This window comes from Ciona robusta, chromosome 7 (assembly GCF_009617815.1).
Source record: "Ciona robusta chromosome 7, ASM961781v2".
Lineage (NCBI taxonomy): Eukaryota > Metazoa > Chordata > Ascidiacea > Phlebobranchia > Cionidae > Ciona > Ciona robusta.
Window position 1 is genome coordinate 3,163,338 of NC_143241.1, and position 25,632 is coordinate 3,188,969.

At 34.9% G+C, this 25,632-nt stretch overlaps 2 protein-coding genes and 3 long non-coding RNA genes across 7 annotated transcripts; 1 reads left to right on the forward strand and 4 right to left on the reverse strand.

Moving 5' to 3' along the window:
• The first annotated feature begins 2,054 nt into the window (after positions 1 to 2,054).
• LOC149733797 (glycerol-3-phosphate dehydrogenase [NAD(+)], cytoplasmic-like) lies at positions 2,055 to 9,710 on the forward strand. Of its 3 annotated transcripts, none has more exons than XM_089880824.1 (10): positions 2,055 to 2,213; positions 2,458 to 2,635; positions 2,921 to 3,061; positions 3,975 to 4,022; positions 5,054 to 5,192; positions 6,639 to 6,751; positions 7,094 to 7,201; positions 8,075 to 8,203; positions 8,867 to 8,976; positions 9,482 to 9,710. In XM_089880824.1, exons 1-10 carry the CDS (start codon positions 2,158 to 2,160, stop codon positions 9,576 to 9,578), a joined length of 1,119 nt encoding a protein of 372 aa, XP_089736950.1. In that variant the 5' UTR covers positions 2,055 to 2,157; the 3' UTR covers positions 9,579 to 9,710. The 3 variants fall into 3 exon arrangements, with proteins under 3 accessions (XP_089736950.1, XP_089736949.1, XP_089736951.1); XM_089880823.1 differs by lacking the exon at positions 3,975 to 4,022 and adding an exon at positions 4,227 to 4,280; XM_089880825.1 differs by lacking the exon at positions 3,975 to 4,022.
• Positions 9,377 to 12,806, reverse strand: LOC149733798 (sphingolipid delta(4)-desaturase DES1-like). The gene is made up of 9 exons (XM_089880828.1): positions 12,444 to 12,806; positions 12,237 to 12,386; positions 11,843 to 11,921; positions 11,325 to 11,477; positions 10,917 to 11,047; positions 10,737 to 10,858; positions 10,177 to 10,287; positions 9,712 to 9,841; positions 9,377 to 9,551 (listed from the first exon to the last, which is right to left on the reverse strand). The coding sequence occupies exons 1-9, from the start codon at positions 12,523 to 12,525 to the stop codon at positions 9,541 to 9,543; spliced, it is 969 nt and encodes a 322-aa protein (XP_089736954.1). The 5' UTR covers positions 12,526 to 12,806; the 3' UTR covers positions 9,377 to 9,540.
• A 4,307-nt stretch (positions 12,807 to 17,113) lies between these two features.
• LOC149733799 (uncharacterized) lies at positions 17,114 to 17,654 on the reverse strand. The gene is made up of 3 exons (XR_016385287.1): positions 17,516 to 17,654; positions 17,389 to 17,420; positions 17,114 to 17,251 (listed from the first exon to the last, which is right to left on the reverse strand). It is a non-coding gene; the product is annotated as an uncharacterized LOC149733799 (long non-coding RNA).
• Positions 17,655 to 21,207: 3,553 nt separating this feature from the next.
• LOC149733800 (uncharacterized) lies at positions 21,208 to 21,950 on the reverse strand. The gene is made up of 3 exons (XR_016385286.1): positions 21,790 to 21,950; positions 21,663 to 21,694; positions 21,208 to 21,364 (listed from the first exon to the last, which is right to left on the reverse strand). It is a non-coding gene; the product is annotated as an uncharacterized LOC149733800 (long non-coding RNA).
• Positions 21,951 to 22,203: 253 nt separating this feature from the next.
• Positions 22,204 to 25,383, reverse strand: LOC149733801 (uncharacterized). The gene is made up of 4 exons (XR_016385284.1): positions 24,621 to 25,383; positions 24,484 to 24,515; positions 23,833 to 23,913; positions 22,204 to 23,174 (listed from the first exon to the last, which is right to left on the reverse strand). It is a non-coding gene; the product is annotated as an uncharacterized LOC149733801 (long non-coding RNA).
• Positions 25,384 to 25,632: the final 249 nt, after the last annotated feature.

A 25,632-nucleotide genomic window follows, 5' to 3' on the forward strand; every position in this document is an offset into this window, starting at 1 on the left:
ACATAATGTCCAAATGAAATGATCGTGTTTTAAACAATAAACAACGGTCTATGGAGTCGTTAGAATATAGTTTGATAATTCGTTGAATGTTCTATGTTTGCTACTAAGTGGGGCGAGAAAATAGAGTTAAAAGGTGTCCCGCCTTCTCCCACCCTACTGTGTATAATATGTGAAGATACATAAGGCGCTAAATATGAATATACATAAGGCGCCATTTCCGCTGTAAACCTTCTGTATTTAAATATTGCGTGTCATGTTTTAGCCTAATTTGCATTTAACGACTCCCACAATGTATATTAGGTTGAAAGAGCACCGAGATGGTGAACAGGAAACTTGCGTATATCTGATTGTACAGTAATAAAAATTGACTCATAATCGTTAACAAGTTACGCGTAATTACCGCACAGAAAAAATCCGCAAATTTGGTCAGTTATTCTTCTTTCGTCAAATGACTAGAAACTATAACGGTCCAGCATATTTTTAATTTTCGTCAATGCATCGTCGATAAAACATGAAGGTTCTGCACCATTTATATCACGCGTCACTAATGTGTTGGTCATAACCATGACGTCATACCTCGGTTTAAATTTTGGGCATTTGACGGGTAAGAATAACTAAGTGCAAGCGAAACTTTTTTCGAATTTATGTGGTTTCCAGCTTAGTTTGCGAGCGCTGCACGTGGTTTCGGACACGTTCCAGTCTATTTTAAATTCTTTGTTTATTTATTAAAATTATTAATAGAATGAAAGGGAGGCATTAAAAAGGCAATTCGGTAATGCATTTAGAATTTAGATCATTATCGACGATATTTTGGGATAATATGCTTTTAAAATAGACGGGATCTGAATAAATATTTAGTTAAACAAGCGCGCTTTTCCGGATCTTGTTATAAATATTACATAAACTTGAGAGATCGCGTGATGGTGAAATCACATGATATTTTTTTTGATCATTTGTTTATTGTGGACGTCTGGGCGACGAATACGTTAAAACACAACGAACCGATTTAACCAAGACGCCTCGTAGCGGTGTTTTGTTCAATAATAACTTGCAAGTAGAGTTCTATAGATATCTGACTTAAGGAGTCAATGCATCGTACATATTTATACGAACGGATTTAACATAGCCGCATAGTGGGAATGAAAAGAAGCAAAATTTATTTCATTTCATATTGGATACACTTTTACACGCACCAAATACACCCATCCAATAATACCTTATTAAAAGTTTTTTTAAATGCGAGCGGATCTGTGGGTTTATGGATACATCGGCAATCCTAAAGCACTTGATGACATATCAAATATACGTGATGTTACGTGTCTATATACGTAGCGTCAAGCCATGTAACACTCTGCGTTTTAATCGGTCAGATTCTGCAGCAGGTTGCTCTAACCTTGATTGATTAAAAATATACATATTGAAATTTAACCGTAATTTAGAATTTCAGATAAACCACAATGAATTTCTCACACTTGCAGGAAATTGCTGGTTATGTTGTACAATGGGGACTTTTGAGTTCAAACTGTTAAAAATATATACCAATTCTGCATGAACATTAAAAGAATGCGGATTTGGATAGTTACTTTAATGAATTTTACAGGTGGCGTGGCTGAAAAGAAACCTAACTGCACGCTTGTGTGTGTGCAAGTCGTAAGCTGGAAAGTGTGTGCTGTTGCAAAATCTTCGATTGCCTTTTTCGTGAGATGACGATGCTGCAGTTCAGCAATGAAGCGTAGCAACAGCTCAGTCGCGTGGTATTTTCAAACTGTTCGTTTAAAAAGGTTTTGCCGCATTTGAAAATCGGTATGCGTATAGTGACCGATCAGTGCTTGTTGGGTGACCGGTACAGTACTGACAAATAGATTATCACTTGACGTAATGCTAAGATTAGCGAAAGTCACCTTGACAATGTCGTATATAATATGTGTGCTTTGCGTAGGTAGGTAGACAGACCGGTTCGATTAGACTTTGGCCTTTTTATGTGTGTGGTCTTAGTAAACATAAAATGCGAAATGGATTGAAATAAGTAATATAAAACGGTTAGATTTACAAACTATACCTCTTAGAACTTAGGTTATTACACCATAGAAAGGCGTAGGATTTAATCGGTTGATTTTCTTGCAGCTGGTCATAGTTTTTGGTGCTAAAATTAATTTTATGAACTCTGCAATAAAAATGGCAAAGAAGGTATGCATCATTGGATCAGGGAACTGGTATTTAAATGTTATATATATTCTAATTACTTTAAAAACATATTTTAGTGATTATAGGCTTACTATATTTTATGCAATCAAGTTTTGGTTGGCAAGTAAATTTAAACTATGGAGGCAGAATGACAAATACACTTTTAGCATGTCACCTAAAAAAAATAAATGTACGGTTTTATTTTTTACATTATAACCTACAAAACTGTATGTATAGGCCTAAGCCTTTTCTTGAAAATCATTTTTCTTGCAGGGGTTCCGCAATTGCAAAGTTAATTGGAAGAAATGCTGCCGCATATGACACTTTCCACACCAGAGTGAATATGTATGTATACGAAGAGGAAATAAATGGAGAAAAACTGACTGAAATTATAAATACAAGGCATGAAAATGTCAAGTATTTGCCAGGACATAAATTGCCTGAAAATGTGGTATGTATTCCCGCAAAAAAACATGTTATATATATTTTTTTAAAGTAAATCTGTGAGTTGGCCATCGTATTATATTTGACTAGGTTCTAAAGCAAGGTATGCAATGCGATATGTGGTTTACGCTTGAGTAGGACCACATTTGCTGCCTATTAACTTTTAACTGTTAAATTAAAACCCTGAAAAACACATAATTTAAACTTATGCATGTATATATATAGGCTACATATTAATTATCTCCAGAAGAAATTGTGTTTATTTACATTGTTTATAATATGAATCAATTAGGTTGCAGTTCCTGATCTTGTAGAAGCTTCTAAGGGGGCTGACATGCTTGTCTTTGTTGTTCCGCATCAGTTTATTCGTGGTCTTTGTAAAACCATTCAAAGCAACATAAAACCTGGTGCCATTGGTATCTCACTTATTAAGGTAAGCCTTTTCAATGGTGGTTACCAGAGTACATAAACGTTTTATTTCATTACCATAGAAATCTTACAGGGCAACCAAATGGGGCTAATTTCGCCAATTGTTTACCCTAGCAACGGGAATTTTTTACCATATTTTTCTGCTTAGTCACAGTTTATTTATAGAACTTAAAAAGTGCAAGTCACTTTTAAGCTTTAATAAATCTACACAACTACTTGAAAATTTGTTTTTCATTCATCCTCATCCTGTATTAATTTGTATTAAAAAGATAAAATATAATAAACTTAGCTATAATATATGTTTATATTATGTCCATGATCAATTTAGCCCCATTCAGAGCCATAGAAATACCGAGTAGTCCAACCCATTGTTACGTAAAACACAAATTGAACGGCAATTTTGGTCCAAAATAACACAGTAGGTATAGGGAAAATGTATGTTTTTCGGTAAATTACAGAAAAACTTGGGCCTAAAAACAAATTTAAAGGTTGAAAAATGTAAAAAACATGTGTTATTTGTTTTCTGTGTCAAAAAAGTCAAAAATTAGAATTAGAAGCGGTTGATTTGCGACATTTTAGTCATTTAATGCGGCTAAATTTATACATTTTTTCTAAAAAATGTTTGGTAAGGTAAATAGAAGCTGTTTTACACCTTCCCACAATAGGAAAACACGAACAAGACTTAACAAGTTCGTTTAAACCCTTTGTCAAAGTCACCACTTTTGCTCTATTTTGGACACACATAGACGGCAGTTGGACTACTCGGTGTTTATACGACTCTGGCCCCATTTGCTGTGTGCTATGTGATTTCTATGGGTGACATAAAATAACTTATGTTTATATACGGACTCTGGTGGTTACTATTTTGAGATGTTTTATGCACGTTTTAGAGACATTATATAAATTACTCAAATTAGGGTGACATCTCTAACGTGTTACCCCAACTTTTGAAAACCATAAAAAATGTAAGTAATTTAATATTGTATACTTTGCAGTCAAATTTATAGTTTTACTTAAAAATATTGTTTTTGTATATAATATTAATCTAGGCATTTGTTTAGACAGCAGATAAATTACTCTTTTATACCAAATACTAACATTATAGTAGGTAGAAGGTAGTAACCTAATAGGACACCATGCATCATAGAGATTGATAATTTTTCTTCTAGTCCATTCCTAGGATGGTAAATTACCCAAAACAAGATTTTGACAGTCAGCAAACGGTATTTTAATGAGGGTGAACTAAACTACCACTAACTCTCACTGGCATGCTAGTGCTACCTGGTGATTCATTATGTTTAAATTAAAAAAAACAAACACTTTTTTTCTTTTCCGCTACGTTTATAACCCATCATCGGTGTTAAATTTTAATACTGAAATATGTATCTCACTATTTTGCTGGCTGGAGTTTTTGTTTAGGCTTCATTTTCGGTGTTTGGCGCTGTGCAAATGGCTTTGCTTTGCATTATACCCATTATTTTGCAATATTCAAGAAAACAATTTCTGCATTAAACATGTCTTCTTTTACTTTTAAATATGTTTATTTTTAACACATTTTTTACTATATGGGTTGGCCTGAGGCTCCTTTGTTCAATAGCATAGCGCGCTTTACCAGGGGATAGAAGCCTCAAGGCCTCTAACTCTAAGTGTAACGTTTCGAGTGCATGGGGTGACATAATATGATAACCAAACTTTTAAAACAGTGGTGCGTTTTGGTGCCATATATATTTTTAGCACCTCTCTTTTTCCTATTGAAACAGCTTCTACCCTTTTTTGAAGTGTCTTTACAAACAAGCAAAGTTTATACATTCGGCATATTGAGTAGACAATTTCTATGCTCGAAGACTACAAGTGCAACAATATTTTAAACAATCACCAATTTCCGTAAACCCAAATTTAACTCAAAATTTAAAAAACGTTAAGCATATGTCTGAGGTGTAGGCCAGGGCTATTAATTACCAATTTTCCAAAATAAACCAACTGTATGCGATTTCAGGGCATGGACCACACTGACAAAGGTCTTCAGTTGATCAGTGATGTTATTCGTAAAGCTCTGAGCATGGATGTCTCTGTACTGATGGGGGCTAACATTGCTAGTGAAGTTGCTTCAGAGGATTTCTGTGAGACAACTATTGGTAGGTGTTATTGAATAAGTGAATGAAACTTACTTTATCCTCGCGTGGCCAGAAAACGACAGTCGTTATAATACGGGTGTACACCTCGTACCAGCTTACGAGTTACCATGTATCTTACTTTATGGGCGATTATTTTGGGGGGTTTTATGTATGGCTGATAATTTGGACAACCCATTAGTGACTACTGGGTTGGAGCAATTACCATTAAGTGTCTAAGTGTCTTGCCCAAGAACACATACGCCCACAATAGTAGCACAACAAGCCTTCAACCCATTACCTCTGGGTTGTAGGCAGGGGCACTACTGACTTTGCCATGATGCCAGATCTTAAGCAACTGTTGTTTTGTTGCTAATTCATTTCTTTTCGCTTTATTTTTCTATTGTATTGAACTGATAAAAATTGTTATGTAATGTAGGTTGACTAGTTGTGCAGGTAAATTTTATTATTGACTTTGCAAGTTGCTATTTATTCATGACGAGCTATGGAAAGAAAACCTGCTACTAATGAATATGCTGGTGGACAGTGGTGGTACTGTCCATGTATTAAAAGTTAGTTTTTCACATTTGGAATAGGTTCTTTTTTAATAAAATTTCTGTAAAAGCTGTTCTGAGTAAAGCCTCAACTAACTTAAACATTTGGGTGTGTCACATGTCTCACCAGGTGTTGCTTGGCACATATGGTGGTTTTCGTTAATTATTGAATAGCCCAGACAAGGTCAGTCGTGCATCAACAGCAGTGTAATATTCATATGTATCTGATTGTGCACACAGAACCATTAGCGTTAATCTTTTATGTATACAAGTAAATCTTAAAACCCTGATTATAGAAAATTGAATAGCAGTTTCAAGGATAACTATAAGACAGAAGTTCCAATGCCAAGTATATATTTCCGGTTAAAATTATTGGGTGTTGGCAAAACCAATGTATATTTTCACTTTTCACATTTAAAATTTTGTATCAAATTGTTAGATTTTTAGAATAAAATGTATTTTTTGGATGTGGTATGTCTTTGCTAGCTCCATGGATGTTTTTTTAGGATGCCAGGGCTTACTTTTAAAGAGTAGGGCACGTTATTGTTATATAAGTATTACATATCTCAGTTTAATACCTTTTCTTCTTTGTGGGTGAGGTCCTTGTCAAGGACCTGGTATTTAGGCCAGATTTGGCCCATTCCCCCAACATATGGAAAGCCCATTTAGAGCTCTCATGCAAGCGGTGCCGCTACACCACATTCCAGTCAGACATGTATTTTTCACACCATTTTATCCTCGTGTAGTCGAGTGTTTACGAGCTATCACGCTTTTTAACTTTGTGTGTGATTTTTGCATTGATATGGCTTATAATTTGGACAACCCATTAGTGACCGCTAAGTCTCAGGACACATACACTGATCACACAATCAGTATTCGTATATATCTTAGTTTAACTTTATTGATTGTATTTCAGGTTGTACTAAAGAAGAGAATGGCCAGTTGTTCAAAAAACTGCTCCAAACTCCTAATTTCCGAATCTGTGTTGTGCAGGACCCTAACACCGTTGAAATATGTGGAGCACTGAAGGTAAGAATAGCAGGAAATTATGTGGCATGTTAGACTACCTTACATTCCTTCCTGTACTGTTATATCATGATAAATTGCTATAAATAATATAGTTGAAACACACACGCTTTTTAAAGGACTATTTTACAGTTAAAGAACTGTTATCTGTCACATGTTTATTTATTATCTGTAAAATGTAAATTTATGTTTTACATATATGTACATTTTGCTACTTTTTCTAGCTCCATAATACCTTTATATTACAAAAGTGTCTAAATTTCGTAACCACTGCATTTGTGTTAAAGTGTCAGATTTTTGCTTTTTTACATTTTTGGATTTTTTATTTCCCCATTTTTCTAACAGAACATCGTAGCATGCGGAGCTGGATTTGTAACTGGGATGGAATTAGGCGACAATACAAAGGCAGCCGTGATCAGACTTGGGCTTATGGAGATGATGAAGTTTGCAAAGGTAGTTAGGCTATTTATTTAGTATTAAAGTGAAATGCAACTGTCTTTTAAAAACTAGGGTGCTATTTTTGTAATTAATTTATTAATAAATAACGTAAAATCGCTAACCTAGCTGTTAACCAGGGTGCTCTTTTGGTAATTACTTTTAAATAGTGTAAAATAGCCAATTTAGCTGTACGACTATGGAGTGCACGAACTGTTTACACAGGCTAACATATCCTGTTCTAGGACATACATACCCATGTTAAGCGGCTATAATTGGTCATACAGCTCAAACTTTTTAAAATGCAGGAATAGTTGCACACAATTCTGTGAAACAAATTTAACTTAATAGTTCTAATGCTTACTGCCTACTCTATGTTCCATTTGCAATTGTTTTTATTGTTTAATAAAAATATAACAACAGGCATTCAGTTAGGCGTATATATGAATGTAATTTATTTACCTTCGCGTGACGAGGCATTGGCAGTTGTTATGGACCGCTGGATCGGAGAAATTATTTTTTAGTGTCTTTCCCAAGGACACATATGCTCACAATAGTAGCAACGACGAGCATTGAACCGGTAACCCCAAGGTTATAGGCATAGGCAGACGTGCCTACCTTTGTGCCATGGCGCCAGAGAGGCAGAGGGCATATCATAAGTTTGTTTTTGTAGGTAGTTTAGGCAACCATTTGAATAGTTTATGAATGAATTAAACAGGAAACTTTATGAAGCTTTCAGACTGCTTTAATGCATTACCAAGTGTATACAAAACTCTAATGCAAACTTAATCATTACAGACTATGCAACTGGCATGTTAAGACTGAATTTCCCCTTTCTTTTGAACTAAAAAGCTATTTTATTACTAAATATCACTTGTTTTTATTTTTTAGGCTTTCTTTCCAGACAGCCCACCGGAGATTGCGACATTTTTTGAAAGTTGTGGAGTGGCTGATTTGGTCACGACATGTTATGGTGGACGAAACATGAGAGTGTCTAGAGCTTTTGTCAAGGAAAATAAGGTATAACAAACAAAATAATAGTTTTTTGCCATTACCAACTAATTTTCCATACAATAAATTAAAAAGTTTGCAACATTCTTATTTTTCAAAATTCAGGTTTAAAAACTGCATCTTGTAAAGCCATAACAACAAAAATAAATCTGGCTTTGAAACCGCTCTAGGTTTTATGTTATGCTGCTTAAAAAATCCAAATGTGTGCCCTTTGTTTGACAACTCGGGAAGTCAACCTTTCCCAAATAATAAATTATGGCCTGCTTATTTGTAGTTCTAAATTTAGTGCATTTTTTCTTAACTAAAATTAATTGCAATAAATGGTACTCTATTTTAATCCAGTAGCAAATGTCCATCATTTATTCAGTTCAGAAGTTTCCTTTTCGAGTAATATCTGTTTTAATTGTCTATACTGTTAACAAGACAACAGACACATTTAAACTGGCGCAATAATATGCTTCAAATAGTCTTCCCACACAACATAAGCTACAGAAGGATATTTTCATTCTAACAACCAATACCACTAATGAAACATTATGCTTATCAATATTTTATTTTTTGGGCGTGAGGACCTGCAATTCAGATTTGGCTCATTGCCCCAACACTCAGACACCCTAAGTCTTATCCACACATACCAGCATACACATAACCAATTCCACCTACCTTTCACAGCCCATTGAAGTCTTGGAAGCAGAAATGCTAAATGGTCAGAAACTACAAGGCCCTGAAACTGCCCGTGAAGTTTATAAGGTTCTAAAAACCTTGAACATCGATGAATCTGAGTAAGTTGTCATATTTTGCATTTCATTGGTGGTATGTTATGTTTATGGGCTTTGGGGTACCAGGTTAACCTTTCAAAATGGGGATGACATTGACATATGTTTTATCACCACTGATTTAAGTCCTTTACTCTGATAATGTGTGTATATACAAACGAGTGAAGGCAAAGTATATTGCATTTACCTCTTAATGAAAAGGTTGCATATGTTTGACGACTATGAGTGTAACTGAACTTTTGCAACTACACCCCAGTTTTTGGTAAATGGGGTGCATTTGATTTCTCTGGTTTTCCATACGGTTTATCCTATTGTGCCAGCAATTCAAAATACAGGTCTTCCAAAAAAAACATTTACACCAAAAGTTTTTACACTTCCTATAGCTTACAACACATGCCACAAGGTATCAAATTTGCAAAGCATATAGTTTCATTAAAGCAAACAGTGTAAAACAAACATATAGACATCGAAAACAGCTTGCAAATTATATCAAAGCTCCAATATTTTCCAGATATCCACTGTTCGTGTCTGTATACAACATCTTCTTCAATAAACATCCCGTGCCAAGCTTTATTGAGTGTCTGCAAAATCATCCAGAGCATATGTAAAATGTCACCACCCCCTCACTTCAAATATGCATTTTAGTGTAAAAATACGGACCGTTCGCTTTTTTTGAAACGTTTTCTATACCCTTGACGTTTAAAGTTTAAGTTTAAATACATTTTCCAAACGAATACAAACCTTTCAAATGTGGTCTTTTGATGCGCGAGTACGGACCGATCGTGCTATCTGTTACAAAATCGTAAATAACTTTAGGCCAGGAGCTATACTGTGGTAGATCGTCGTAAAAGTCCGGAGCAATCGTGCGTACCTGTCAAAAGAACGGAACCTCAGAAGTTCAGGTTAGTAATTTCATTTTGTCCATTTATTTATCCTCTGGCGGTGCAAATGCAGTCGTTATACGACAAGCAACAAATGTTTCATACACCCTTGGCCCGCTTACGAGTTAACATGTATGTAACTTTGTGGAAAATATATAGTGTTTGTAAAGAATGGAACCACTCGTGTTGGAGCAATTGCCTTTCAGTTTCTTGTCAAAGGACACGTACGCTTACAGTGGTAGCAGCATTGAACCCAAGCCTTCTGGGCTGGAAGCGACGCGCTAACCAATGTTGTATAAAAAAATTATATAATATCGTTACTTACTAGTGGAAGCTTTGAGCCAGTTATACTTGGAAAATCGTGATGTTCCATATGGTAACCCACGTTAAAAGTCAGTATATTGAGTGGACCATAGTACGAATAGGTTTCATGCCCCTGTAGTTTATAAATGGATTATATTTTAGTAGTTTGTTCATGCTGCATATACGGAACACCTCAATTCATGATAGCGTCAAATGTTTGTAATTCAATCGCTTTAACGATTATAACCTATATACGTGGGGCACGGCCTACTAGAGATATCTCTAGTAGGCCGTGCGTGGGGTAAGATCGCACACCTTAGCACATTATCTAAATACCTTCATCGTGTTTTGAACAATTAACAACGGTCTACGGGAGTCCTGAGTATGCGACTTTTTGATTATTTGAATGTTCTTTGTTTACTACCAAATAGAACGTGAAAATAGAATGAACAAGTGTCTCATTCCCTTATCGTGTTTTGGACATTTAGCCACGCTCTTTTATTGTCGTGACGTGAGAATACAGTTATAAAATTTCCATCTTACCCCAACCCACTATATTTTTACGCACTTAAAAATACTTACTTTTAAAAACATGTAATGTTCAGCTATAAAGTGTCCCGCCAATGGGTGCAAGCCAAGGCCGAAGGCTGTCCCCAGTAACAAGTATGCTACTGGTTTTATGCCCCATGATGACAAAAGTAGACCTGTTGAAATTTGGTGCTTAGAAATCGGATTGTCACTGCGTATTCAACATGTACTTACTATTAAATAGAATTTGTAGGGATAAGTTCAAGTAGTCCAATCTGTTCAATGGTTTCGGGTTTATAAATAGCGGTCGAACTGTATACAATAACGGCTGCAGAATCACCCATAACAGTTTAAGCCCAGTAGTTCTGAATTTAAAACGAATATTAATAACAATTTGGAAAAAAAATGCTAATTTGGGATTAATGTTTTTTAACTTTTTGAACAGGTTATTTAAGGGCGCGCAATAATATTGGTTTGTGCGCCATAATTCGACAGGCAATATGACACCTGCTGCGTAAATTTGATCAGTAATTAATGTTTTGCGTGTGTGAGTGCCAAAATGCGTACAGGAAATTGGTTACAAGATGCAGAACGGGTTCAAAACAGTAAAAAAAAACACAAATTTAACATGATACTATATACCTGAAAAAGTTTCCTTCAATTTCCATTGGTATATCAGTGTCTAAACCGTCCACACCTAACTGCCTATGGTGTTCCAGGTGATACTTCTTAAAAGAGACACAAAAAGGAACGCCCACCGGAAAGTTTGCGACAAAAGCAAGAACACGGTTCCACCTAAAAACGGTAAGACTTATACAAATGTCTTCAAATTGTTCAATGGGCAATATAATCTCATTCTTTACGCGTCCGATGAATTTTTAAAACGTAATACAGTAGCCTACTATATGCTGGGGTAAGATGGGATATCGTTAGGACCTAAATCCCATATTTGATGCTCTTTTTTTGAACAACCAGTAACGCTCTTTTAGAGTCGCGATTTACAATTCCGTAAATATTGTTTACAACAAATGAAACCAAAACAAAGAATGTAATCGTTTAATCTTTTTCCCACCTACTACACTTTAGTGTTTGAATAGAATTCTTGATCTAGTTCTATTTTAAAGCGTTACGTTTAGCACTAAGGTACTGTATGTACTTACATGGCGTGTTTTCCATGCCCGAAAGCCCTGTTGTGGCTTAACTCGTGAACAGCGAGCGTGAGACTGTGGTTTATGGTTCCTATGAGAATACAAGGCAAGGAATTTAAATTGGATAAGAGGGAGTTAGTATATACTTGAAATATATTAGCAGGGAATTAGAAAACAGACATAAGTATAAACGGTTAGAATTTATCACCTTATTGCAAAAAAGAACAAAAATGTCATAGTATTTCTTTTATAAACGTTTTTCATTACTACACAGTAACTGTACACACGTGTTATTGTCCTGATCGTTAGCTAATACACGACGTATGTAGTTATACAATATTGCTGTGTAATAGGTATCAATTTACGTCAAAATCGATTAATGTACCGGTAATGTGGTATACGTTACCTCCTATAAAATATGTGGTAATTATCAACAAAGGCCATGAAAGGTCCTTAACGAAGTAACACATCATTAACTGGAATGCAACTTCTGCAGCGACCACCCATTTAAAGTGCGGGTTCACTGTCATTAACTTTTTTAGGTCCGGATACTTTTCTGCAATGTTTAACACTGGTTAATGTATCTATAAATGGTGAACTTGTGCCTTTTTACCTAGCATCGCTCTTCTTCTAGTAGCATGCGGCTCGTCCGTACATACCCATTCGTACGAGTTTCTCTGAACTATATTCCCCATACTTGACGATACGTTGGTAAGGCGGGCTAACAGTTAGAGAGCTCCTGTTCTCTGTCCGGTTACTATAGCTATAATAGCTAGTGAGGCGCTGGCTACAGCTAATAAGTGACGGTAAAACAATACATTGCGTTAAACCCGGAAGTTTCAAACAACCACACATTTTAATGAAGCTATAACTGATCGGAAATGCTCTCACTTGCCTTTGTTTAATGTAAATTCTCTTTCCAATCTAACTGCCCAACCTGCTCTAGCCTTTCAAATGTTTAAAAACTGAAGTACGTTACGTCACTTCAGTGTTATTATGACATCTACTTAACCTTGTTACGTCACAGACAGTGATTTCTATATGAGTGTAACCATAGTACTCTAAACACTAGTAGGACAACGCTTGGCAATTGTTTGTTTGTTCTTTAATGACGTAATTTTTGGTCACGCATGAGTGGCTAGGTTAAGGCGGTTTTGTTTCTGATCGAATCAATTGAGCTGTGTGTATCGTGAATATTTATTTGGTTTGTACAAAATTACCTGGTAAGTGAATTCGGCAAAATGCTATGGTAAAAGCTTTTGTTAAATGTTATGTTTTAATTAAAATGCTTTATTAAATAGTGGATTGATATTTATATAAGCTAAGCAACTTTTATATAAACTTTTCAAAAATGCCTGCTACCCACTGCGCTGTTCCTGGCTGCAACTGGTCGTACCACTTGGGTAAACGAACGAATGAAACCCGAAGTATCTTCACTGTAAGAAGACCTTCTTTTATAAAAGTCCCAACCGAAGCTGAACATCACACAATGTTAACAAATTTTTTGTTGAGTATGCGGTGTTCCACAAAGGCTAGTGGCGATAAAATAAAAGAAATGTTACACAAAGAATCGTAAGTAAAACTGTTGTAAAGTAAAAATATACCTATGTTTTTTATTACTGTAGTCTATTCATTATTTAATAAATGTTTTCATTACCCATTCAAATAGTACCGTCAAGTTTGCGCGAACAAATTATGGCATAGTTTTACATAACACTTTAAAGTTAATACCAAGCTTAGTATAATTTTTCAGAGCTGGTATTTGCGAAGCACATTTTTTGAAAGAGCACGTTATCAGAACCAGTGCCCGTTCAAAGTTAAAAGTAGGTGCAAGGCCATGTTTGAATCTCCCGAAGCAGTCCTCGTTTTCTCAACCTTGCAGTAAAGAACCATGCTTGCGAAAGGCATTACCACAGAAATTGAGGCATAAAAATATTAGTGACCTTCAAAAGTCAATAAATAATCTGAATGCTGAAGGTTTGTAGACATATATATGTGTAACAGTAAGGTTAAGTTGATATAACAGAGCAATTGTCAAGGAAGTGCTGTTCAGATTATCCGTTTTTTATAAAGCTCTCACAGTTTCAAGGATGTGTAGAAATTGAGTACAGATCATAATAATAATCAGTTGTCTGGGGGGGGACTGGGAAGCCACCGATTGAAATTGTAAAATTAAGACAAGTAATACACTTTACAAATATATTTAGTTTTTTTGCATTGAAAAAAAGAAAGGGACAGTAAAACTATAAATGAAATACACAATACAAAAACGAAGGAAAATTTAAATGTATGGAAAAAAAAGAATCACTCAAACTGTCAAACAACATCAACAACTGTTCGACAAAAAAGGTTCCATACAAAAACCTGATTTACATAATATATATATTATATACGCTATTATTTATTAATTTGCCTTAGCTTTTTTTTTAAATCACCTCTTAAACCAGCGGACTGTTTAGATGAAGTTTTTAACATGTCATCTAACAGTTTTTTGGCATAAGTGTAAGAAAGTAACCTTATAAATAATTGCACCATATATGTAACCACACATTCAACATTATTGGAATTCAATTCATCACATTTTTACTTACAAAATTAAAATCTATTTCACCATGATTTTTACTTATTTCTTGAGTGACATATAGGTATACTTTTTGTAATAAATACATAAGTTCTTCTGATGGATATTTAAGTGCTCCTACTCTTTTTTCCATTACTGCCACTAGATTTCCAAAGGGCTTATTCGTTTGCATATGCTGTAGAATGTTATTATTTTTATATTTGCCAATTGCCTTTTTTAATAAATAACCTCCGAGATACTCAATTATGTCATTTTCATGTTGGGTGATACATCCTTGTGTAGGTTCATTTACTGGTAGTGTTGATGGTTTTGTGATCACTTCAATTATATTAATTAAAAACTTAGCAGCATGTGCATTTGTCAGTTGATTTTTAAAATACTCTTTTGCAGAAAGGCACACCTTTGGATATCGTTCCAACAACTTGGCTGACTGATGGGTTTGTCGGTACAGCGTCAACCGCTCAGCAATTAAAGTTTCCCCGGCAGATGTCAGAGACAAACCAGCTTCCACTAACTGTACAATATCATTAGGCCCTGCTTGCATGACATCGCTACATTCTGTCACAGTTGCACTTTCTTCCTCAACAAAATCCGTCAAAACTAGTTGTTGTATCGCATCCTCAGAAATACTCTCCCAATAATTTTCTGCCATCGCTATATAATTCACCTTATTTCTATTTAATTATCCTAATAAATACAAAATGTTTTGATATTCGCTATATACTTTTTTGTATCCAAAACTGAAACTTATATAAACATTACTGAACACAATAAATTATACTTGCGATTGCTTAAATTGGTGCAGGAACAGCTTACAAATGACTCAGGGAACTACATTTTCTTGGTATTAACCAACAATCACATATTATACAATAATAACTTTTCTTAAACGCGTTTATTCTTAATTGGTTGGTTTGCCAGTCAGTCACTCTTCCTGTCTCATATACCGGTAAATATTATTAGAATTACACTGTATATAAAAAGATTCTCTTCAGAAGCAAGCGATATTCCATAACTAAAACCTCACTACGCAACTCTGCAATATCAATCATTTCGAGATTTATTACGTAACTCACTACAAAAAAATTAGCAAGACATTACTATAACCAACGCTGATACAATATATTACAATAAGACGACAGTATAATGGCGCTTCTAAAATCATATCCTAGTCACTCATGCGTGACGATTGTCTCGTTGTCCTACTACTGTTTTAGAGTACTATGGTGTAACGCATGGCGTTCTTTGATGAAAGAATGATTTTGTAAGTTACTTTATTCTCGCGTGACCGGAAAACGACAACCGTTATAACACGGGTGTTCTGTTTCACACGGCTCGTACCAGCCCATGCGTTACCATGTATGTAACTTTGTGGGCGATTATGTGTTTGAATTTTTTAGGTATGCCTGCAGTGTCAAGGAGGTGAGAGCTGGGACACTGTTATTTGACAGTCACGTGATCGCAAGGCGATTTCCAAATGCATGTATATTTCTAACATACCGTTTGTTTGAATATTTTTAGCTTTTGTTTGAATATTAACTTCTTAAACAAGGCCTAGCCCTAAACCAAAGAGATTAAAACCATTGGTCCTATGTGTGGTATACGTGTGTACACCACATTATACAATGACATAGGTAAATTTAAAGCTTTACATAATAGTACTGTGGGGTGAGTTTGCTACCATATGCAACGGGAAAATAAAATAAGATAAAATCTTACCGTCTTCCTCCAAAGGCAGTAGTTCTTCGCCGCTGTAACGATATTTATGTTAATTTATTTAACTCTGTGTAATAGTTGTACTATTAATAAAACTTATAATCTCTGTAGACTTACTCAGTACGGGCAAAAGCGATATCGTAGGTACCGCACTTGCGAGCAGCGGCGACTTGCAAAAGAGCCAAAAGAAGTAGACAGGTAAGAAGTTTGCGATCCATGACTGTAACTTAGAATAATGATCCGACGTGGTCCCGCCATCATTTATAACGTTGTTAGACAGAATGTTTCCGATTACTTTGCAAAAATCTTCTTTGTGGAATGCGATTTACGCACGTTAACGCAATACGAATTCTGTGTAAAGTTCTAGGCGTTTCCCCTGGGCGTTTTCCCACTCGCGATTTCCCCACCGGCTATTTCCCCACAGTGACTATTCCCCACCGGCTATTCCCCCCGGATATAACCCCCCCCCCCCCGTGACTATTCCCCCACCACTGGCTATTTCACCCGGCTAACCCCCAACCATTGGGGAAAACAGCCGGTGGAGGAACAGTCGGAAGGGAAATGGCCGGGAGGGAAATAGCCGAGAGGAAATAGTCACTGGGGGGAATTAGCGAGGAGGGGAGAAACTTTCTTCTTCTTTTTTTTCTGTTTCTAAATTCTAAATCTGCGAAATTGGGTGCTTTGAATGGCATTGGCAAACTCATTCTAAAACTATAAAGCGCGTTTATATGATCTATTTCATACTGTGAGGTAAGATGAGACATCGTTTTAAACATACCATCAACAAATCCTAATCGTGTTTTAAACAATTTAAAACGGTCTATATAGGAGTCGTGAAGATACGTTTTTATGATTCTTTAAATTTTCTCCGTTTACCACTAAATGGGCCGAGAAAATAAAATAAAAAGGTATCCCGTTTTGATTTTTTTGAAAAGCAGTTTTAATTGGCTGATATGGGAACTTTCCGAATAAAAAAACATGCACGATTTTCATCATGAAATTTTTATTTTGTTTGCTTCGTACGTTATTGGCAAACTTATTCGAAAACTATAGAGCGTGTTAATATTTTCTCCATGGTTTCATTCCCCCCATGTCAGCCATTTCAGCAAAGCCATCGCACAATTCTGTCGAAACAACAATATTAGAACTAAAATAATCTTTCAGCGGCTTATCTGGTACAAAAAAGTTATTTTATTTCGTGCGGGATAAGATGAATTCACTATCAAATGCAACGGGAAAACAAAATAAGATAAAATCTTACCGTCTTCCTCCAAAGGAAGTAGTTCTTCGCCGCTGTAACGATAAATAAGTTAATTTATCTATAGGTCTAATAGTAATAAAAACTTATAATTTAAGTAAATTATTCCAACTTTAAACAATAGACTTACTCAGTACGGGCAAAAGCGATATCGTAGGTACCGCACGTGCGAGCAGCGGCGACTTGCAAAAGAGCCAAAAGAAGTAGACAGGTAAGAAGTTTGCGATCCATGACTGTAACTCAGAATAATGATCCGATGTGGTTTCACCATCTTTTATAACGTTTGTTAGACAGAATATTTCCGATTACTTTTGCGAAAATCTTCTTCGTGGTATAACGTATGCAGGGTTAAAAAGAAAAAGGAGCTTGGTGATTGCGCAAGCATATCTAAAGCTCTTAAACAGTATTAGGTACTGCTGGTAATGTTATTGCAGTGTTTTCATTTTCAAGCCATATATATAACTGGAACAACTAACTATTCAGCTAATGCAAATATATTTAAAATACACAAAAGTTTAAGAGGTATGTGTGTGTACGCAGTAGGGTGGGGTAAGATAAGGCTTTTTTTCTTTCTCTTTTTTCGTCCTGTTTCGTAGCAAACAAAATATTTTAGCACAGGTTCAATGCAAAAACATTACAATTAAAGGGATTCTTTCACATATGGTGCAAATATGTTTAAAAATACACAAAAGTTTGAGAGGTATGTGTGCAAGGGCGTAGCGAGCCCTAAATTTTGGTGCCGGCCAATGTTTTATGGTTGTATTTTGGGTTTGAAACACCTCATTACAACAAAAAACACGGAAAGGCGTTCTGAATACAATTTATTTTTTATAATTACGCCGCGTGAAAACAACGATCTACAACTGCATCCAAAACTCTAGTCGTCGCCTACCACCAGCTATTTTTGTCGCAGAATTTTACCAAACCTTACCAGTCTAAAACAGCAGTTTTTAAATCACTCGTAAAAAGTCAAAATTGTGTTAAAATGATTGTTTGTGTTACTTGATTATCTTTACATTTTTGGTTGTATTTTAGCACAGGTTAAATGCAAAAACATTACACATAGTTTTAGTCACTTAATGTCTGCTACAGTGCTGCAATTAAAGGGATTCTTTCACATATGGTTTCATACATTACTCATGCAGAGATCACGTGACAAGCAATTTCCAAATCGTCAATTTAAGGAAGTAATTGTCTGATGAAATTTTCTTTTTGTAGAACTCATGTTGTTTTCGCCTCAGTTTCTATGAAAATTAGAAAACCTTGTTCAGACTGGCTAGTCGTGCTATAGACATTAAGACAGAAACGATTGAACGATGTTTTATTGATTCGTTTACTTATGGTCTTAGCATCTAATACAGTTGACCATAATGTATTCTATCCAACTATATTTTACCAGATTGCCGAGGCAAGCTTCACAAGACTTATAATTGTGAACAAAAACGAAGTTGTTTCTTAAGGATTCAATCGAAATTAAATACAAACCCGTACAATGCATGATTGAATTATCCGAAAAAGCAAAATAAGACAAAAACTATTTTTTCCTGTGCACTCAAAATTGTTAAACCAAAGTAAGAACAAACATATGTAGAGGCGGCCAGACAGCGGAAAGTAGTCACTTGCACAAACCAAAAAAAGGAAATCTGGTTTTAACCGGTTTAGAGCGGTTTAAACGAAAAGATTCGCATAGCCCCGCAACTGCAACTTTATATAGTTATTCAACAAATTAACAAACGGCCAATAAAGATAACTCTCGCAGTTTTGCAACGGCAATTGTAAATGTCAATTCAACAATTGAAGCAACATGAACTGGTTTGTTTTTAAGTAAGCAAACATTGGTTAAACTTTTAACAAAAAATGTCAAGTTTTACCAGAAAGGAAAAGCTTACTTGTTTATGCTCGTTTTATTTTTAACAACTTTATAGAATATGTAGTAGCCTACTGTTGGGTAAAATGGGACAACTGGATTAATAGTACAATGGGGGAAGATGGGACACTTAAGCACATATTGCCAAATATTTTTAAAATCAAAATAGATGACGGTTTTTGGGTAATATCACGAATTAGTACTATCATTCCTTTATAAATTGACACCAATTTAATAAAATATAATAAAACACACGAGGAGTTTTTTACCGATCGGCACAACAGGTGAAATTTTACAAATTTGAAAACACACAGGATAAGATGGGACAATTTAAAATCAGTGTTAATTTTGATTAATAAGTCTATTTATAAATAGGAATATACGTAAATAACACGAAATAATACTGAACGCTTTGAAAATTAAGTCTAAACATTCATTTTCTTGCCCTACTGCTATAGTTTTTAACATGTTACCTATACATTACATTATTGTATAACAATTGCTATTGTTTAAACGACAATGTTCGAACATCAATGGATAAATATTGTATCCTACAAATGTATATGAATAGGTAATAACAGAAAGTTGATAATAACTATTGATAAAGTTTTTATTTTTGCTACAAATTGGGTATTGCTACTCTGCTTTTGGCACAAGCCACTTCTCATATATTATCACCAAGTGCAAATGACCAAATTTCGAATATTTTTAAAATATTATCTTATTATTATAACAGTATCTTATAGTTGAATAACCCCTGAGGTATAAGTTACTAAATTAAAAGCAAATTTTTCAAAGTTTGGCAATGAAAACATACAAAACTACAATGTGGGGGAAGATGGGACTCTAAATTGAAATATGTTTACAATAGCAGTATTCTGCAACTTGTAGTTAACCTTCCAAGTTTAACAGGCTGTGCTAGTTTCTTTGCCATGTAAACTTCATATATATAACGTTAAACCGATATTTTTTTGTTGTTTTTATCTCAAATTAAAGTCATATTGACCCCTGCCTGTTTTCTTCATGCTTATATCTCAGTGTTTTTTTACAAAACTAAAACTTGTTTTACGAGACAAAATCAAACTGTACGAAGTATATTCAAGGTTGTTTTATGAAGCTATGAAACTAGTTTAATCGTTCGCACACACAATCTAAAAAAGATTCATCGGCTTTACTATGTTTTAGCGAGCATTAAAAAATAGCACCTTACTATTTCGCATTTTTTTACCTGTTCAAAGTATACTGTTTCTATTTTACATATTTTTTTTTATTATTTAAAAACAGTAATCAGCTTTGACGGGCGTTTTATAAAGTCGTGATAATACTGTCGAATAATTCTGTAATCTTATTTTCTTAATTATCATTAAATGGGGCACTGTAAAAGAAAATTAAAAAGGTCTCGTCTGACAAAGTGTCCCATCTTTCCCCACCCTACTATATCAAAATATCCTCATCGTATTTTAAACAATTACCAAAGGTCTATGGGAGTCGTGAGGATACTGTTTTTATAAATCTTTAAATGTTCTTGTTTACAATGACGAGAAAACAGAATGATAAGATTTCTCATCTTCCACTCTATATATGTGATAATAAACGCTTAACGAAATGCATGAACTTTGCGCTTGACGAAATGCATAAACTCAGTATTTTTAAAACCATATTATTCGTGCCATACCAAAATTAAAACATTGCATAAAGGGACAAAGACGAAACATTTTTTGTCGTGTTTCTGTCGTTGTTATGTCTGTTATATAGGTCAAAACATATAAAAACATAGAAAACCTAAAATAAACAATGTCAAAGCAACATAGTCAATAAACATGAACAAAACCTAGGAAAAACATGAACAAAACTTTTTTCTTAATTTTTTTTCTGCTTCTAAATTCTACACTCAACTAGAGGTTTCATTTTGCTGATATGGCAAATTTATATTTCTGATTAAAAATCAAGTACAATTTTTTTCATGAACTTTTATTTTGTTTCCTTTGTACGTTATTGGCAAACTCGTTCGAGAACTATAACGTGTTTAACCCTTCCATTCCTTCCACCCAGCGGCGACCGATGCGACCAGTTCGTCACGCAGAACCATTTCAGAAAAGCCATCGCACAATTCTGTCGAAACAACAATATTAATTAGAACTAAATTAATCTTTCAGCGGCACATCTGGTACAAAAACGTTATTATATTCTAACGTTTAAAAACGTCTCGCCAAAGCCACAAAAATAATAATTTCCATTATATGGTAGCAGAAGTAATAGAACTAAAGTTCAAAAGTCTTACGTGGTATACGTGTGTACACCACATTATACAATGGCATAAGTAAATTTAAAACTTTACATAATAGTACTGTGGGGTAAGATGGGTTTGCTACCATATGCAACGGGAAAATAAAATAAGATAAAATCTTACCGTCTTCCTCCAAAGGAAGTAGTTCTTCGCCGCTGTAACGATAAATAAGTTAATTTATCTATAGGTCTAATAGTAATAAAAACTTATAATCTAAGTATATTATTCCAACTTTAAACAATAGACTTACTCAGTACGGGCAAAAGCGAGATCGTAGGTACCGCACTTGCGAGCAGCGGCGACTTGCAAAAGAGCCAAAAGAAGTAGACAGGTAAGAAGTTTGCGATCCATGACTGTAACTCAGAATAATGATCCGACGTGGTCCCGCTATCATTTATAACGTTGTTAGACAGAATGTTTCCGATTACTTTGCGAAAATCTTCTTCGTGGTCACGTATGCAGCGTTAAAAAGAAAAAAGAGCTTGTTGTTTGCGCTGGTAATGGTATTGCAGTGTGTCCATTAGTCAAACCGTATAACCAGAACAACTAACTATTCGGTTGATGTAAATATATTTAAAATATACTTAAGTTTAAGAGGTAAGATGGGACGTTTTTCTTTTCTCTATTTTCGTCCCATTTCGTAGCAAACAAAAATACTTTCAAATTCTATAACCGACTCTAAAACAGCATTTAGTTTTTAAATCACTCATAAAAAGTCAAAATTGTGTTAAAATGATTGTTTGTGTTACTTGATTATCTTTACATTTTTGGTTGTATTTTAGCACAGGTTCAATGCAAAAACATTACACATAGTTTTAGTCACTTAATGTCTGCTACAGTGCTGCAATTAAAGGGATTCTTTCACATATGGTTTCATACATTACTCATGCAGAGATCACGTGACAAGCAATTTCCAAATCGTCAATTTAAGGAAGTAATTATCTGGCGAAATTTTCTTTTTCTAGAACTCATGTTGTTTTCGCCTCAGTTTCTATGAAAATTAGAAAACTTTGTTTAGACTGACTAGTCGTGCTATAGACATTAAGACAGAAACAATTGAACGATGGTTTATTGATTCGTTTACTTATGGTCTTAGCATCTAATATAGTTGACCATAATGTATTGTATGCGACAGCGTTATATTCTATTCAACCTTATTTTACCAAATTGCCGAGGCGAGCTTCACAAGACTTATAATTGTGAACAAAAACGAAGTTGTTTCTTAAGGATTCAATCAAAATTAAATACAAACCCGTACAATGCATGATTGAATTATCCGAAAAAGCAAAGTAAGACAAAAACTATTTTTCTGCGCAAATAAAGTTGTTAAACCAAAGCAAGAATAAACATTTACAGGCACCATCGCGCTTAATGAAATGCATGAATTAACGATTGTAAGAACCTTACGTAATTAATTGTATTTGATAGTTATCTTAAATAAAGATTTCATTTTGATGATATGGGAACTTTCTGATTAAAAACCAAACACGATTTTTATCATGAAATTTTTATTTTGTTTGCTTCGTATACGCTGTCATTGGATAACTCATTCTGGAACTGTAAATCGTTTTTATCCTTTCTATCCATTCCATGTGGCGTCACGCATAACCATTTCAGAAAAGCCATCGCACAATTCTGTCGAAACAACGATATTGGAACTAAATCAACCTTTTAGCGACTCATCTGGTACAAAAACGTTATTATATTCTAACGTTTAAAAACGTCTTGCCAAAGTCTCAAAAACATTAATATCCATTATGGTAGCAGAAGTAAGGTACGATAGGCGGCACGACCCGGTTATGACTGCTGGAGTGGGATTATACACAGGAAACATGCGACCGCAGGTGGACTGCACACCAGCCGTGGCCGTGGATTATGACGTTTTGTAAAAAAGTGACGCTCAGGTAAGACGTAATACGTCACTGCTGGGCGGCGGGGTATGCTGAATGGTAAAAGCCGTTGTGAAAACGGCTATGAGGCGTTCGAAGCAATATTTAGTAATGGCAGGTACAGTCAGGCTAGACCCAAAAAAATCGGTGACGGTAATACTGTCGCGCGAGCTACATGATAATAATAACGAAAAAACAGAAAAAGCGGGCAGGTTCTCGTCGTCGTTGTCACATTCCCAGTTCGTTTTGGGGTACAGCGGGGATTGAACCGCCGCTTAATGGAAGCAGGCTGGGCCAAAGGTTTAATTTTGCTGATATGGGAACTTTTTAATTAAAAACATGCACGATTTTTCTCATGAAATTTTATTGAAAAACTCATTGTGAAACTATATAACGTGTTTAACCTTTCCATTCCTTCCACCCCGCGGCGACCGAGGCGACCAGTTCGTCACGCATAACCATGCCAGAAAAGCCATCGCACAATTCTGTCGAAACAACGATATTAGAACTGAATTAACCTTTTAGCGGCTCATCTGATACAAAAACTTTATTTTATTTCTAACCTTTTAAAAAAGCCTTAGCAAGCCACAAAAATATTAATTTCCATTATATGGTAGCAGAAGTAATAGTATATTGGAACTAAAGTTCAAAAGTCTTACGTGGTATATGTGTGTACACCACATTATACAATGGCATAAGTAAATTTAAAACTTTACATAATAGTACTGCGGTGTAAGACGGGATACCGTTAGCACCTAAATCCCGTATTTCATGATCGGGTTTTAAACAATTAACACGCTCTTTTAGAGTCGCGGTGCTACAGTTATACGATTTTGTAAATATTCTTTGCTTGCTACCAAATGCATCGAGAAAATAAAACAAAAACGTGGTCCATCTTACATCTAAAATGGCGTACATAAATTTAAAACTGAATGCTGTGGATAGCTTTAAAAGAATTGTTTCCTTTAGCTTGTAGTACGGCAATTTTCGATTGCACTATAAGCTTATACAATATTGTTAATAACCGGAAAAAGATTGAAAGATATAAATCTTACCGTCTTCCTCCAAAGGCAGTAGTTCTTCGCCGCTGTAACGATAATTAAGTTAATTTATTTAACTCTGTGTAATAGTTGTACTATTAATAAAACTTAAAATCTAAGTATGTTATTCCAACTTTAAATAATAGACTTACTCAGTACGGGTAAAACTGAAATCGTAGTTACCGCCCTTAGCAGCGACTTGCAAAATATGAGCCAAAAGAAGTAGACAGGTAAGAGGTTTGCGATCCATGACTGTAACTTAGAATAATGATCCGACGTGGTCCCACCATGATTTAAGCTTCAAGCGTTCGTTAGACAGAATGTTTTCGATTACTTTTGCGAAAATCTTCTTCGTAGTTACATAGGCAGCGTTAAAAAGAAAAAAGAGCTTGGTGATTGCTCAAGCATATCTGAAGCCTTTAACAGTATTAGGTATACTGCTGGCAATGTTATTGCTATGTGTCCAATGTTTAAACCGTATAACCAAAACAACCAACTAGTCACCTAATGTAAAACTACTTAAAATATACAACGAACGTGTGGTATATCATGTGTACAGTATAGGGTGGGGTAAGATGGGACGTTTTGTTTTCCGTTTTTTACGCCCAATATAATATATATATATTTTTTTATGCTTAAAAACCATAACCTTACACAAAGCATTTCATTTATTGTTAAATCACGATTAGAAATTAATGGAATTAGAAGCTAAAGTTATCCCATCTTACCCCATAGTATTTGTTATGGGTATAAAGTAAATATTAGTGAAGTCTAAAAAGACAAAATTGTGTTAAAAATTTTGTTTGTGTGTCTTGATTATCTTTACATTTTTGGTTGTATTTTAGCACAGGTTCAATGCAGAAGAGTACACATAGTTTTAGTCACTTAATGTCTGCTACAGTGCTGCAATTAAAAGGATTCTTTCACATATGGTTTCATACATTACTCATGCAGAGATCACGTGACGAGTAACTTCAAACGTCAATTTAAGGAAGTAATTATCTGGCGAAATTTTCTTTTTGTAGAACTCTGTTGTTTTCGCCTCAGTTTTCCATGAACTTAAGGCTGACTGGGCGTGCTCTGCGTTTAGATGGAAATGATAAAACTCTGTATTATTGAACAGTTTACTTACGTGTCACGGTCTTAGCATCTAATATCATTGGT

Coding starts and splice junctions, on each gene's coding strand:
- LOC149733797 (XM_089880823.1), top strand. CDS start 2,158: ATGAACTCTGCAATAAAAATGGCAAAGAAGGTATGCATCATTGGATCA. Junction 2,636..2,920: donor ATAAATTGCCTGAAAATGTG/GTATGTATTCCC, acceptor TGAATCAATTAG/GTTGCAGTTCCTGATCTTGT. Junction 7,202..8,074: donor AGATGATGAAGTTTGCAAAG/GTAGTTAGGCTA, acceptor TTTATTTTTTAG/GCTTTCTTTCCAGACAGCCC.
- LOC149733798 (XM_089880828.1), bottom strand. CDS start 12,525: ATGGGGAATATAGTTCAGAGAAACTCGTACGAATGGGTATGTACGGAC. Junction 11,048..11,324: donor ATTGAAGGAAACTTTTTCAG/GTATATAGTATC, acceptor TTTTAAATTCAG/AACTACTGGGCTTAAACTGT. Junction 10,859..10,916: donor CCTACAAATTCTATTTAATA/GTAAGTACATGT, acceptor AAATTTCAACAG/GTCTACTTTTGTCATCATGG.